Source organism: Sceloporus occidentalis, unplaced genomic scaffold (genome assembly GCF_023333645.1).
Source record: "Sceloporus occidentalis isolate IW3139 unplaced genomic scaffold, rSceOcc1.0.p SCAF_84, whole genome shotgun sequence".
Classification (NCBI taxonomy): Eukaryota; Metazoa; Chordata; class Lepidosauria; order Squamata; family Phrynosomatidae; genus Sceloporus; species Sceloporus occidentalis.
In genome coordinates, this window is record NW_028317064.1 from 2,869,669 (window position 1) to 2,884,371 (window position 14,703).

Genomic DNA, 14,703 nt, shown 5'->3' on the forward strand with positions numbered 1-14,703 from the left:
CTGTATATTATTACAGAAGGGCTGCACAATGCCACGGGGGAAAATAAGTACACTTGTCCCCTCTGTTCCGTTTACGAAGCCCAACAACCACGTGAAAGATTACTAAGAAATTATTTAAATTCACACCGCCTCAGGTGACATCACAGCATGCCGATCGGCTAACTCAAAACCTCCTGTTAATTTACGAGCCGCCGGAGAAGGAATTGTACGGACCGTACACACAATTCACTCTCCAGAGACCGTCCAAGAGCAGGCAAATCCTTTGACTAGAACTGAACTCCTGACAAAAGTAAACAATCGTAATCAACGCAGAATCTTAAACGGACTCTTATTAAACCTGCTGGCGACGGAAATATTTTGGACGGAGTCGACTATTTATAACCATAGTTAACTATCTTCTCGGGATGTGAGTAGGCGGCCCCGCTGATGTCGGTAGGGCGGTTCCCCGGATGAAAATGGGTGTGGCTAGAAAGGAAGTGGGCGGGGAGTGTCTCAACCCGGAGTTTCTCAGCGATGAGCCGGAGACCCAGAGAAGCATCGCTTCATCGGGAGAGTTCTGGGGTACGTTTCGAGGAGGTCATAATTATCCTAAATTGTTGTCTAGACAAAAGAAGACCATTGGTATTCTGTCGAGACAAAAAGCTAATGCCACCGCAGGGTATACTAAAGGTAACTAAAGCTCAAAACAATCAAATTCAAATAACCATAGAAAAAAAAAGTAGTTAAAAATTAACCCTTTTCACAGCCAATATCTTATACCTAGCAATGTAATTACCAAGCTCTTTATACAAATAAATATGTGAACACAAGACTTCATTTTTATTGGTTTGTTCCAAGCGGTATAAAATTTAAAAGAAATAAAATGCGCTTGTTTCTAAAACTAACTAAATACACTAATATCTTTACTTTCATATGGGTATCGGAAAGTACAAAAACAAATATAAAAAGGAGGAGACTATATACAGAGGAGTTATTTTTGAGTAAGATTTCTTATCCCATTGAAGTATATTTATAATGTTCATCAGTACCATTAGAAATATGGGATTTTTAACTCCTATTAAAGTGAAACAAGAAGAAGAAAAAATACGTACCATAAAGGTTTTAGTGGTTCCCACCTTGGAGTTAAATTGACACGCCTGTATACAACTGGAGACGTGCGGCTATTCCTAATGAAACATCTGATAAATATGGATTTTTAGCTATCTCCCAGAAGATTCGTCTGTGGGCTCGACAACATTTTGCTGGAAGATGAAGACTTTTAATATAAAAGAAAACAGAAGGGAGATAGAATATGACCCCTGTGGTTTCCAGTAGTTTTAGGCCCAGGGATGGCCCAAGACATGGTGCTGTCTGGGTCCAAGGATAAAATGCCCCCCCATTACATGTACAGTTTGCCAATTAAGCTTGCACTCTAAAATACTGCACAACTACACGTTTCTCTTGTATAAGAGACACATTTCTTTACTGTTGGGGTTTATTACTTTCAGGGAGGTTTTTTTTTGTAGCCCAGACAGTGCTACTTATATATTAACATACACATATAAGCATCTAATCATGAGCAAAAATTAAGTAAATTAAACAGTAGGTGAAAGAACAACAGTTTCCTCATCATGAAAGACCCACAAACTTATTTTATATAAAAAATAAATAAAAAGTAAATGTTCACTTTAAATATTTACTTTGAATTATAATAAATTACATGCTATGTGGGTACTACAATTGATTCCCTTTGCAGGACATTGAAGATCTCATCCCTAAGTGGCAGGAAAAATCTCACAACTGCAAATTTAAAAAAAAAAAAAAACACACCTTTTATTGAATATATTTAAATAGGTGATAAATATTGAAAATATCAAGCATGTGCTGCGTGAAATGTGAATAAACTCATGAGTTGAATTCACATTTTACATAGCATGCTTGATGTAATAGTTTCATTTTTTTATCCATTTTTAAATACATTCAATAAAAGTTTGTTTCTTTGCAATTGTGAGACCCTTCCTGCCACTTACATAAATGTATGGTGATCATAACAATGCTGAATGATCACTATTTATAATTTCTAGAATGTAAGGGCCCTTACTCACCTGGCGTTCTGCAAGTCAAATATACTACTTGTTATGTCCTGTCCACCCATTGTACAGCGCTACGGAATATGATGGCGCTAGATAAAAATTATATAATAGCCATATATCATGATCGTAATTCAGGAAACAAAAAAGGAGCATGCCTCAGAATTATGAAGAAGCTCTGTGATCAGGCGGTCACCTGAGGCGAGGGAATGATGTATTCACAACTATGAAGACACCTTTGCCTTAATATTGTAGCGAATGATTAATGTCTGTATAGTGCAATACATCTTTTTTCCCCAAAAATGTCAATGAAACCAGAAAATGTTTGGTCATAATGTATGTTCTGGACATGTGGCATGGCAGATTGTACAAAGCTATGCAATAAATAGTGCACTCTTAAAATGATGGCGATGCCTCGTTCATCGCCTTTTGTGCTGAGAAATAAAAAAAAATAAAAAAGGAAGACGAAATGATGGCTTCTGCAAGGACACAATATTTTCTCATAAAAAAGTACTTTCTGGTTGATGAAAAACCAAGGCGGATTTGGAAACGTCCTTCGGAGGCTATAAATATAACATGGGGCTTTTCCTTGCAGACAGTATATCAGTCTATGAGAGACAAGTTCTCGCTAACAGAGGTTAAAATATATGTGCAAAGCCAGGGGGGGGGGGGGGTTAAGGAAAAAGGGAATTGTTTAAAGATCCAAGTATGGACAATAACAGAATTCTGTACAAACAATCAGACAAGTAAGGCTGCCATTAAAAAGGATAAATTAAGACCTCTGGTTTTTAGCATAACTACACTCATTCGTCAGTTTAAGTGGCAGGAAAGAGCTCCTACCGAAACCAATGGGAGCACTTTCCATACATGCACATGGTGGGGGTCTACTCAGACCCCACAGGCATCCTAGAATCAGCGCTGGATCAGACTGGATCATATGCAGGTTTCCAGACGAATCTTGGGCGCAGCATTTAGCTGCAGATGGGGAGAAGGGAAAATACATACGGGGGGCTTCTGCATTCGCAAAATTGAACCATTCATTTGTGGTACGCATTTAACTGCATATGATGCCTGGGGCGTCCCTTTAACCAGCTTGAGTTTGCTTTTCAATCACTATATCAGTTTATAGATATCAGGTTGCAAGTTAGGGACTATTTTTCAGTGGAGCGAATCGTCAGAATTAAAGGCTATACAAAGCGAAATGTAACTGTGTAAAGAGTAGTAGATTCCAGGAGCAGAGCTCCAGTAAAAGCTGCACAAGCAAACAGGCTAAAGGAAGGGGGAAAAAATAAATAAATCAGGATGTGCATTAGGTTACCCTAAAGAATAAATTATTCTCTTTAAATATCACTATATTAAGCGGATACCGCTAAACTCCTTCAGTCTAATTTTCTTGTCATTTATTTTACTGATCGCACAAATGATTTGCGGGCATAAAACATAATTGGTTCGGTTCGTTGAATCGTTTTTTTAACATCCTTACACTTGCTTTTAACCACAGTAAACAGATAGTAAGATTTAATGAATAACGGCTATCATGGAATTTAGCTGCTTTCGTACGTCAGGCCTCGTCTCCCAAGTCTTCACCCTCCAACACGGTGAAATGGTTCGTCGTTGCATATGGAGATAATGTTATGATCACTTGCATTGAATGATGAGAATTCGTAGATTACGTTAAACAGAGACGATCACATATTAACATATATTATATTTTGGTGGTAGAGACCACTTATACGGGTTGACGGCTTGACATTAATAACTTACCAATGCGGCCTTTCTTGTGAATGTGACCGGGCATGATTCCAATCTTACATTCTCCGGGCTGTGTGGGGAGAAAATAAATTACATAGGCATAAAGCATTAAAAACTTTAAAGAATATTTAAGTTGTATATTTCTTTTGCTTGTATTTTTTATTTTGCATTGAAGATAAACCCAGGAAAAGTTCTTACAACTGAGAATATCTCATCAAAACACAAGACTTCTGCAGAGTACACAGTCTCAAACCACAAGGAAATAATAATAAAAAAAAAAAAAAAAATATTAACGTATTTTACTTCATTTTTATTTCACATTGCAACACACTATAGATAACACTAAAAAGTCAGAAAATCTAGCATCTGAAGAGGAAGGACTACTGTGAAAACAAAAGTTTTACACACAAAAAAAAATATATTATTTTTTTTTATTTTTGTTTATAATTTGCCAAACGTGGACATTTTGAAATTAGAAGTAATGAACAGCCGTCTTTGGCTGGGCATTTTTGAAGGATGGCTTTGTTTTCATTTTATCTTCTCTAACTATGCACTTCAAAGATGTGCCACAACAAACCAAAAAAGTATTGGATGTCTGAACTCGAAAGCCACGGGGCATAAAGGCATAACGCAATAAACATCGTCTCATGGCCTAAAGAAATACCGTATAGGCCGCACTTTTTTCCCCCACTTTAAGTCTTTAAAGTGGGGGTGTGGTCTATATTCGGGGTCTAGCGCCCGACGCCCGGGACATGCAGTCCCGGGCGCCGGGCAGGCAGCGGGGTTAGGATACAGATCCCCCGCAGCGGTGCAGGGGACCTGCATCCTACTCCCCGATACGCTCAGACAGCCTCCCCTGCCAGCACTTCCCACGGGGGGGGTGCCGGCACAGGAGGTTGTCTAAGCGCATCGTGCGGTTGTCTAACCTCTGGCACCGGAAGTTGTATACGCGTATTGCGTAGATGTCCCCCGCCGGCCTCGCAAGACACCCGGGAGTCAGCTCCGGTAAGTCGGGGGGCAGAGGAGGACAGTGGCAGCATATCTCGGGGAGGGTGGAGGACAGTGGTAGCATATCTCGGGGAGGGAGGAGGACAGTGGTAGCATATCTCGGGGAGGGAGGAGGACAGTGACAGCATATCTCGGGAGGACAGTGACAGCATATCTCGGGGGGGGGGGGAGACAGAGTGGCAGCATGTTTTTTGGTGCTTTTTTTAAAGAAAAAAACTTTCTTTAAAAAAGCACCAAACTTTTAGGGTGCGGCCTATATACGGGGGCGGCCTATATCCGAGCCAATACGGTAATATAAGAAAAAAAAATAGGTTGGTCTAAGTACGCAAACACAGTCACACGCGAGATACCGCAAAAAAAATCTGATCTCCACAATGGGCAGGTTTCACCACTTCTACATGGCAGCTTCTTGGACAGATAGCATTGTGGGCTAATCTGTCTTAGAAGCTGTGACAACACACAAAACGTGCCAACTCACATTGATGACTCCAGGACAGTTGGGTCCTATTAATCTGGTTACAGCCTGGCGAAGGAGCCTGTGCTTCACACGCACCATGTCCTGTTGAGGGATTCCTTCAGTAATACAAACTACCAGCGAGATCTCGGCTTCAATAGCTTCATGAATAGCAGCACCAGCGAACGGAGGGGGCACGTAAATAACAGTGGCTGTTGCACCGGTCGCTTGCTTGGCCTGAGGTGAGGAAAAATAGAGAGGCGAAAGACGGCTTCATCAGGAGTCAAGACTACAATAGCAAAAAAGGGGCTTCTGTTATAGGCACATCATTTAGTGAAAACATCCCATCTTTTAGGAATTCCATTATTACCTCTGCAACCGAGTTGAAAACAGGTAGGCCGAGGTGAGTGCTGCCTCCTTTACCAGGGGAAACACCTCCGACTAACTTTGTGCCGTATTCCAACGCCTGCTGGCTATGAAACGTGCCCTGAAGAAAACAGAAAAAGATTAAAAATATGCAATACATTAAAACTTACAAAAACAAGAATGAAAGTATAAAGTGTATTTAAAGAGACTTCGTTATAAGTAATATTTAATAACGAACACAAAACAAGGATATGCTGCTCACGTCGAGTAGAGCCAACAGGTTGATGGAGCTTTAGTAGATTCTGATGCGCTACAATTTCTACAATGGTCTATAATTCTTTGGTTAAGCGAAATCCACTAGAGCATCATGGGAGTTGTAGTTCAGAAGCAACCATGGCTACTAGCTTCTGACTATGCTTACAACGAAAATACACGTGAAGAAAGAGGTGTTGGACCACAGTTACTAAATGTAATTCTGTCCATGAGCTGCGAGGGAGAGGATTACATTCATCCGCCTTTACAGAGTGATAATGCGGCTTCGTACTCGGCACGACCCAACTATTTCCTAAACATCACAAAAACCAACATATTTACATAAAATAATATGAAACCACGCGGCTAAAATCTAGGACAACATTTGACAAGACAGATGAACTATAAATGGAAAGTCTTATGTCCCCGACATCTCTGCTATAGAAGAATACATGTTAAGGTACTCTGTGAGTGACCCTCACCCTACGCAAGTACTTTAATAAACAAGAATTCTTACCAATTGAGAAGTAAACTAAGCACTTATCGCACACAGAATTTGCAGCCATGTCCATGGTCCAACTCTTTTTGCCACTGATTGCCAGCTTCAAGCAGCCATTCAGTGGCAAGAAAAGTTGGATCGTGGAAGAATGAAAACTTTGCTGAAATGACAGCCCTCCCCTATTACGGATTGACAGCTTCAGCAACCAATCAATAGCAAGAAAGTGCTTCCACTGAAATCAATGGGAAAACTCTGCACGTGTGTACTGAGGTCTAAACAGACCGCTGGATGCAACGTTCACTTCTGCAAACGAGGAAGCTGACTGGTGGCGAGTACATCACGCGCAAGGAGAGGAGTTCAGCTAAATGTATGCCCTGTATGGTTCGTTCATGTAAATTGTTTAAAGATACTCCGTTAAAGCAGAGGAGATTTGTCAGACAAGCACAGCAAAAATACACATTAATCCCTGAACCACAACTCCCATTATCTGACTATACCTTAATGAATGCTGTCAGTCATATGGGGGGGGGGCTAAGTTAATGGGGAGAAAATCAACCAAATCCTGAGAACAAGAAGTTAAGATGGCTGCTCTATTGGTATACACACAACGAACAAGACGTAGACATTTAGAAAATAAGATCGGCTGACAACGTTTATCTTTAATAAATGTAATCATTTATAATTTAGTTCTCAGACTGGTTTGGGTTTAAACTGAATGAAATTACTCATTTTTAAAGAAGATATAGATGATCCAGTGATTCTATTCAGAAGATCGGAGTCCGATGGGACTGGGTTTTTGCCATTCCGTAATTCAGATTCTGCACTTTATACGCAGGCAGGACAATAAAGCCATGTGCCAAAATCTACACAGCATTCCCTGTCAGCAGAAGACGAGTAGGATACGACTATAGAGAGTAATGTGAGCCGGTCCGGTCTATAATCCATAATATCCGGAAAAGATGAAATTGAAAGCGTTCAAAAAGAACCCTTTTTAGCTTGTACCCCTCTCAGGCCATCTCTCTGAACCTACTGTCTATACAAAGCAGGACACACTTATCACTAAAATTTTATTTCAAATATCTGGATAGAATTGAAAGTAAGTGCAAGTGACACTATGTAAGTTGCTTCACCATCTAGAGCAGGGGTCCTCAAACTACGGCCCGCGGGCCACATGCGGCCCGCATTTACCCAGCCCGCCGGGTGTTTTTGCCTCAGGACATCCATGTGTTCCGAAAGATGCCTTCGGAACACAAGGATGCAGTAGCGTACCTAGCGGGGGGCGGTCCGCACCGGGTGCCGCTCATCAGGGGGGTGCCAACTTGCCGGCACCCCTCCAGAGACGGACAGTAATGTCCGCCGCTGGAGGAGCAGGCTCGCAAGGGAGCGGTATCGGAGGTCTTTAACAGACCACCGGCTCCCTTGAGTGATTTTAAGCCGGTTCAAGGATTTCCCTTGAACCCGGCTTAAAATCACTCAAGGGAGCCGGAGGTCTGCTAAAGACCTCCGATACCGCTCCCTTGCGATCCGCGCGGCAACAGCTGTTGTGCGCCGGGGTTTGTTGTCAGATCCCGGCGCACAACACTGAAGCCGCGCCCACCGCTGTCCGTGCCCTCTGAACCCCGTGCCCTCGGAAGAAGATAGAAGAACTGAAGAATGTGTGTGGATCGGTGTGTGTGTGTGGATCGGTGTATGTGTGTGGATCGGTGTATGTGTGTGGATCGGTGTGTGTGTGTGGATCGGTATGTGTGTGTGGTTTGGTATGTGTGTGTGGTTTGGTATGTGTGTGTGGTTTGGTATGTGTGTGTGGTTTGGTATGTGTGTGGATTGGTATGTGTGTGTGGATTGGTATGTGTGTGTGGATTGGTATGTGTGTGTGGATTGGTATGTGTGTGTGGATTGGTATGTGTGTGTGGATTGGTGTATGTGTGTGTGGATTGGTGTATGTGTGTGTGGATTGGTGTATGTGTGTGTGGATTGGTGTATGCGTGTGTGGATTGGTGTATGCGTGTGTGGATTGGTGTATGCGTGTGTGGATTGGTGTATGCGTGTGTGGATTGGTGTATGCGTGTGTGGATTGGTGTATGCGTGTGTGGATTGGTGTATGCGTGTGTGGATTGGTGTATGCGTGTGTGGATTGGTGTATGTGTGTGTGGATTGGTGTATGTGTGTGTGGATTGGTGTATGTGTGTGTGGATTGGTGTATGTGTGTGTGGATTGGTGTATGTGTGTGTGGATTGGTGTATGTGTGCATAGGTATTTGTTCATAGTTTTTTTTTTTAACTATAGTCCGGCCCTCCAACGGTCTGAGGGACCGTGAACTGGCCCCCTGTTTAAAAAGTTTGAGGACCCCTGATCTAGAGTTTTATTGTGTTTGACCAGGGCCCTCCTGACTATTTTCTGTAAATGCAAATTGCTTCAGGACACACTACTTGTAAGGTCCTGCTTACCTATTGTACAGCGCTGCGAAATATGATGGTGCTATATCGATCTATAAACAGTAATAAATCATTTGAACATTCTTTTCACGATTTTGGTGAAGTACTCCATGTCAGCCAGCAGGTGGCAGCAATAAACTGGTCAATCTGCTATGTGTGACAGTATGACTCTTTACAAAGTGATTTACAGTAAAGATGCAGTGCCTGCATGTTTCTGTTTGTCAGTTCACCTTGTAAGCAAGGGAAATTTGGCTTATTCCTGCCAAAAACGCAGGTAGTGTACATTGTGATGCAACCGCCCCAGAGCAGAATTTTTTATTTTTTTTTATAAATACAAGTTTTCTCTTTTTAAACGTTTCTCAGGTAGAATAATAAGGATCGTGAGAGTTGTACTTCATATCTTGTGGATAGGTGTGTATCGCAAGATTGTGTTTCTTTAATAACCCCTGAACGAATATTGAAGTGGCTGGATAAAGGACCTTAGAAAGTGGTCACTTTCTTCACTCTGCAGGTGTTGCAGAAGGGGAACATCAGGTTTCAAGAAAATGTCAGAAAAAAACAATGCCAAAAATATAAAAAAAATGACATGGTAAAAAACAGATACCCCTCCTGCTAGAAACATACATTATTAAAAAAGCCCAATTTTGATGCACTCAAAGCACAAACATAGGTGAAAAAATAGTGCAGAATGTAAATGGGTATCATTGGGTTTTTAATTAGCTTTTGTAGACGAGTAAAAGATATTTCAAATAAAAGTCAGAAAAGGTCTTTTTGCATCTAAATTGGTTGGGTACAGTAAATGAAAAAAGAATACACCGCAGAAACCATTGTCACAAAGGGTATTTAATTTGAAGTCTAGTCACAAAAGGGTTAATTACACTAGTTCATCCCATTGTGTGTCTACCCTGTACTGTCTAATATAAGGGATTCCTGTGTAATCTTATGTTATACATATAAATAATAATGTGAATAAATGGACTGAGGGGTGCCAAGGCTTTTCCTTTTTTTTTTTTTTTTAGCACTTGGTTTAGCATAAATGAGGCCAAAATGTTCTTTTTTTTTTCTTCACCTTTACAGCTGTCGGATGGGCTACATGCACCACTGTGTGTACACCATACCGTAATGGAACAGAGGGCTGTGCGGGTGAGCGTGAAGGCACGCAAAAGCACCCAGGCAACCATATTGGGAATTCCCAGCAACCAACATCAGCAGATTTCAGGTAAAGGATAACTTTGCATATACACAGATTTGCTAGCAGTGAAACAAGGTTTTTTGGACAAAAAAAAAAATATAAAATGGATTAGAAGTCCAGTGCAGACAGGGTTAATGTTGTAAATGACTATTGTAGTTGGAAAAAGCTGATTTTCAATGGAATCTCTTCATAGGCGTACAGAGGATCTTTATCACTCCCATCACCCCTGGGTTCTAATGGCCCTTTATCACTCCCATCACTCCTGGGTTCTAATGGCACGTTGTGTTCACTAATCCAAGTTTAATTTCCTTGTTTTCCATGAACAGCTAAGTGACCCCAAACCTTTGAACAGTAGTGTGTATAATATATATATACACACACACACACACACACACAGACTATATGAACATAACACAAACCATCGTCTGTAATAATCTTATGAGGGTTACCTGCTTTCCGGTGAATCCTTGGCATATTACTTTAGTGTCCTTGTTAATGTACAAGTTTTTCCTAGAGGCTGTGTAAGAGCAGTGCCTAACTCCATGCTGCTGCGCTGAAAGACAAAAAAATAAAGATTAACATATATAGGGAAAGCTTTAGGACACGCCGCTGACCTTTTTGCTATTACCATATATTATATATATTGTTATTGAATTTTTGTAATACGTGTTTTGTTTTTTTTCCTTTTTCTTTTTTTTCTTAAATTAAAGGAGTGTGGGGGGGGGGGGTCATTTTCGATTTTGGCCAAGTGAATCCTGAATTTTCAGTTTCAGTCCAGAATTTTTTATTTCAGTGGATCCCTACTTGTTATCCCATAAAATATTTTAAAAGGTAGTTATTGTAAAATTCAGTTATGTTTGAGGCATATACGTACCTTGCACATCGACCTATACACAATACAATTACAACACAAGCCAAAATCGTTTTTTACCAAGTGTTTAACCATAACGTAGCCATTTTCACATTTAACCCATTCATGCAGCGAGTAGTCAGAGACGGATGAGAATAATATATTATTAGTCGCTGCTACGGTTGTTGTATGGAGTTCATTTATATTTAGGTCTGGCTAAAAAATAGCCATATAAGAGACTGCATTGTGCATGCACTCTTCACCTGTGCCTACCTGGCTATCCTTGTCACATTATGACATTGCTGAGAGGGTGGTAGATAAGTGGAACAGCCTCCCAGCAGAAATGGTAGAGGCTAACACAGCAAGGAAATCTATGCATGGGATTGGCGTATAGGCAAGAGAAAGGAATAATTAAGGTCCGAATCCTTACATCAGTAAACACGGACAGATTATTACTTACCTGCCGCCACATTCTATGTTTCTATCAGAGGGGTGGCAGCTGCCCCCGCGGGAAGTTTGGGGAGTTTCTCATTTTCATTACACATGACTTTCTTGTGTTTACTTGGATTTACACTTTTTCAGGTTAAAACTGCGCTAAATCCAGAATGATGGCATCCCATGGGCCAAGTGCACCAGAGAAACAATCATGGCAGGCAGGTAAAAGGCTAACCTTTACACGATGAATATTATATACAGTGAAGGAGAAAGAAATGATACAGTCTGGGGCCGTAAGCAGTAATTGGAGAATGACCTTTGATGAACAGGAACATGTATTAAATACTGACAGGTCAGAACCTGTTGAGTGTGTTTTGTGGAGAATGAGTACAGAGGGCAGTTCCTACGGGGGAAGCGAGAAGCAGCTCAAAGGTCACAGCCGTGGCTTCGTATCCTGGAGTTTAATACGCGATGCACTTTGCGCTAAATGAAAAAGCACCCCCCCCCCATACAGGAGAGATCCGAGGCGCTATATACAATCAGAGAACAGCCAAAAGAAGCCTGGGAGGAAGGCGGCCCCCGTCTGTATTGGAGTTCAGCAATAGTTCAAAAACTAGAAGTCAGATAGAGCAGACTCATCCATGATTTAATGTGTACTGCTTTTTGATCTCTTTACATTAACCCCTTCCGGGTGTCCACTGATAAACATAAATATAAGAAACTTGAACAGGACGGGATGTGCAGGACAAACATCCGGCTCCTGGATCTAGGAGGGGGCCAACGGTGGATAAAGGTCCGAGTCTTTACAGCAGGAACAAATATGAGCAGACTAGACGGGCCAAAGGGGCCTGGCTTCTAGGTGAAAATGTTTCACGTTTTCCTACAGTTTGTTACGGTTAGAGTGCAAATTCGCCTAAAAAAAACCCAACCATCAATAAACGTGTTTTTCCCGGTAACATTTTGAGTACTTTCACACATCGTAGGCAAATAAGTAAGGTTATTCACATCAGAGAATCCACCTAAACAATAAAGAGTATGGATACAATATATTACATAGCGATAAACAAAAATTCTTCTTTAATGTTTGGGGTCACACATGAAATGGATCAGAAATCCAGCGCAGGCGGGGTTAATTTTGTAAATAACTATTGTAGCTGGAAGCAGCTGGTTTTTAATGGAATCTCTTCATAGGCGTACAGAGGTCCTTTATCACTCCTGTGTTCCAATGGCCCTTTATCACTCCCATCACTCCTGTGTTCCAATGGCCCTTTATCACTCCCATCACTCCTGTGTTCCAATGGCCCTTTATCACTCCCATCACTCCTGTGCTCCAATGGCCCTTTATCACTCCCATCACTCCTGAGTTCCAATGGCCCTTTATCACTCCCATCACTCCTGTGCTCCAATGGCCCTTTATCACTCCCATCACTCCTGTGTTCCAATGGCCCTTTATCACTCCCATCACTCCTGTGTTCCAATGGCCCTTTACCACTCCCATCACTCCTGTGCTCCAATGGCCCTTTATCACTCCCATCACTCCTGTGTTCCAATGGCCCTTTATCACTCCCATCACTCCTGTGTTCCAATGGCCCTTTATCACTCCCATCACTCCTGTGCTCCAATGGCCCTTTATCACTCCCATCACTCCTGAGTTCCAATGGCCCTTTATCACTCCCATCACTCCTGTGCTCCAATGGCCCTTTATCACTCCCATCACTCCTGTGTTCCAATGGCCCTTTATCACTCCCATCACTCCTGTGTTCCAATGGCCCTTTACCACTCCCATCACTCCTGTGCTCCAATGGCCCTTTATCACTCCCATCACTCCTGTGTTCCAATGGCCCTTTATCACTCCCATCACTCCTGTGTTCCAATGGCCCTTTATCACTCCCATCACTCCTGTGTTCCAATGGCCCTTTATCACTCCCATCACTCCTGTGCTCCAATGGCCCTTTATCACTCCCATCACTCCTGTGCTCCAATGGCCCTTTATCACTCCCATCACTCCTGTGTTCCAATGGCCCTTTATCACTCCCATCACTCCTGTGCTCCAATGGCACGTTGTGTTCACTGATCCAAGTTTAAGTTTAAAAGGCTAATTGATTGCAAAAGGGTTTTTAACAGTTATGTTACAGCCAGAAATATCCTTGTTTTCAATGAAAAAACAGCTCAGTGACCCCAATATTTTGAACAGGAGTGTGAGATATATATATATATATACACACACAGAATATATATTTCCAATGCACACTCAATACCTGGTCCAGAGGTTTGTAAGTTGTACCAAACCTGATCTCACCGATTGACAATCCCCCAAAGCAGCAAATAGCGAGTGCCAAATGTTATCAGGGTAACTTAACCCTTGGTGGGTATGATCGCAAGGGTCCACAGACATAACTCTTTCATGGCACATCTGAAAATCAGCAGGATTCTCAAATATGTCTACCGGGCCCCTAAACAAAAACAGCGGAAGTCCAAGCAGGAAAAGTAAACTGACCAGAAAACTTCTATGATTTGAGACATCAGAGCCTAGAGAACTACAGACCTATAGCGTAAAGCATTCCGTGCCCATTATGTCTAACGTAAAGACTCAGACCCTAATCCCATGCATGTGTAATTTTCCTTACTGTGTTAACCCCTACCACTGCTGCTGGGCGGCTGTTCCACCTATCTAAGCAATGTCAGCTTAGTGTGACCTTGGAAAGATCGCTGCACCCGTTCGTTCGGGATGCTAATTCAAGCAGTGTGGCTGCAGGTATAGAAGTTCCTGTGAAAGCCAGAAATGGAGCCAGTCGTGGCCTCCTGGCAGGGTGACCCACCTCACCTGGGCGGCACAGAAGTCTCCGGCTTGCTTTGCACTGGCAAGTCTGGCACACTGCAGGAGGTAATGGGTTAATAACAGGCGACAGCTGCTTTTTGCATGGAAGCAACAGGTTATAGCAGAGACTATGACAGGACCCAGGCCACAATATCCACACCTGGCTCTGTTACCACCTTGCACTGTGCCACCCTTGCCCTCTACAGCCAGTCTATGCCCAGGCCTCGGGGATAAATGCCCCACACGCATGTTCCCTGACACCAGAACCTAAGAGGTTAATCACAGCACATGCATGACACATACCCAGAAAGCGGGCGAGTATTCTTCCCTGCAACATGGTGGGGTCCTTCACCAATGACAGACCCGGGCCCTAGGGACAGGAGCAGAGGCCGGATGGGGAGGGGCCTGAGGAAAAGGACCCAAGGTTGACTAAGTAGGTGCCTGACTGAAAGGTTGTTTTAATAAAACGGGGCAAAAAACTCTTAATTTACACATGCACAGGGCTGTCCTCGCGGCATTGGATGATATAATCTGTACTTTATTAGCTGGGAACTAAATTGCGTTTAGTATACG

The 14,703-nt window shown here is 42.3% G+C and overlaps 1 protein-coding gene across 1 annotated transcript in view; it reads right to left on the minus strand.

Moving 5' to 3' along the window:
* Positions 1-14,497, minus strand: part of LOC149285099 (succinate--CoA ligase [ADP/GDP-forming] subunit alpha, mitochondrial-like) — a 31,914-nt gene extending 17,417 nt beyond the window's left edge. Inside the window, exons 1-5 of the mRNA XM_089495792.1 lie at positions 14,434-14,497; positions 10,477-10,580; positions 5,654-5,770; positions 5,308-5,520; positions 3,834-3,891 (exon numbers count right to left, since the gene is read on the minus strand). Of these exons, the coding sequence (XP_089351918.1) occupies positions 3,834-3,891; positions 5,308-5,520; positions 5,654-5,770; positions 10,477-10,580; positions 14,434-14,467 (526 nt within the window). The 5' untranslated portion in view covers positions 14,468-14,497. The remainder of the gene's footprint in view (positions 1-3,833; positions 3,892-5,307; positions 5,521-5,653; positions 5,771-10,476; positions 10,581-14,433) is intronic.
* Positions 14,498-14,703: the final 206 nt, after the last annotated feature.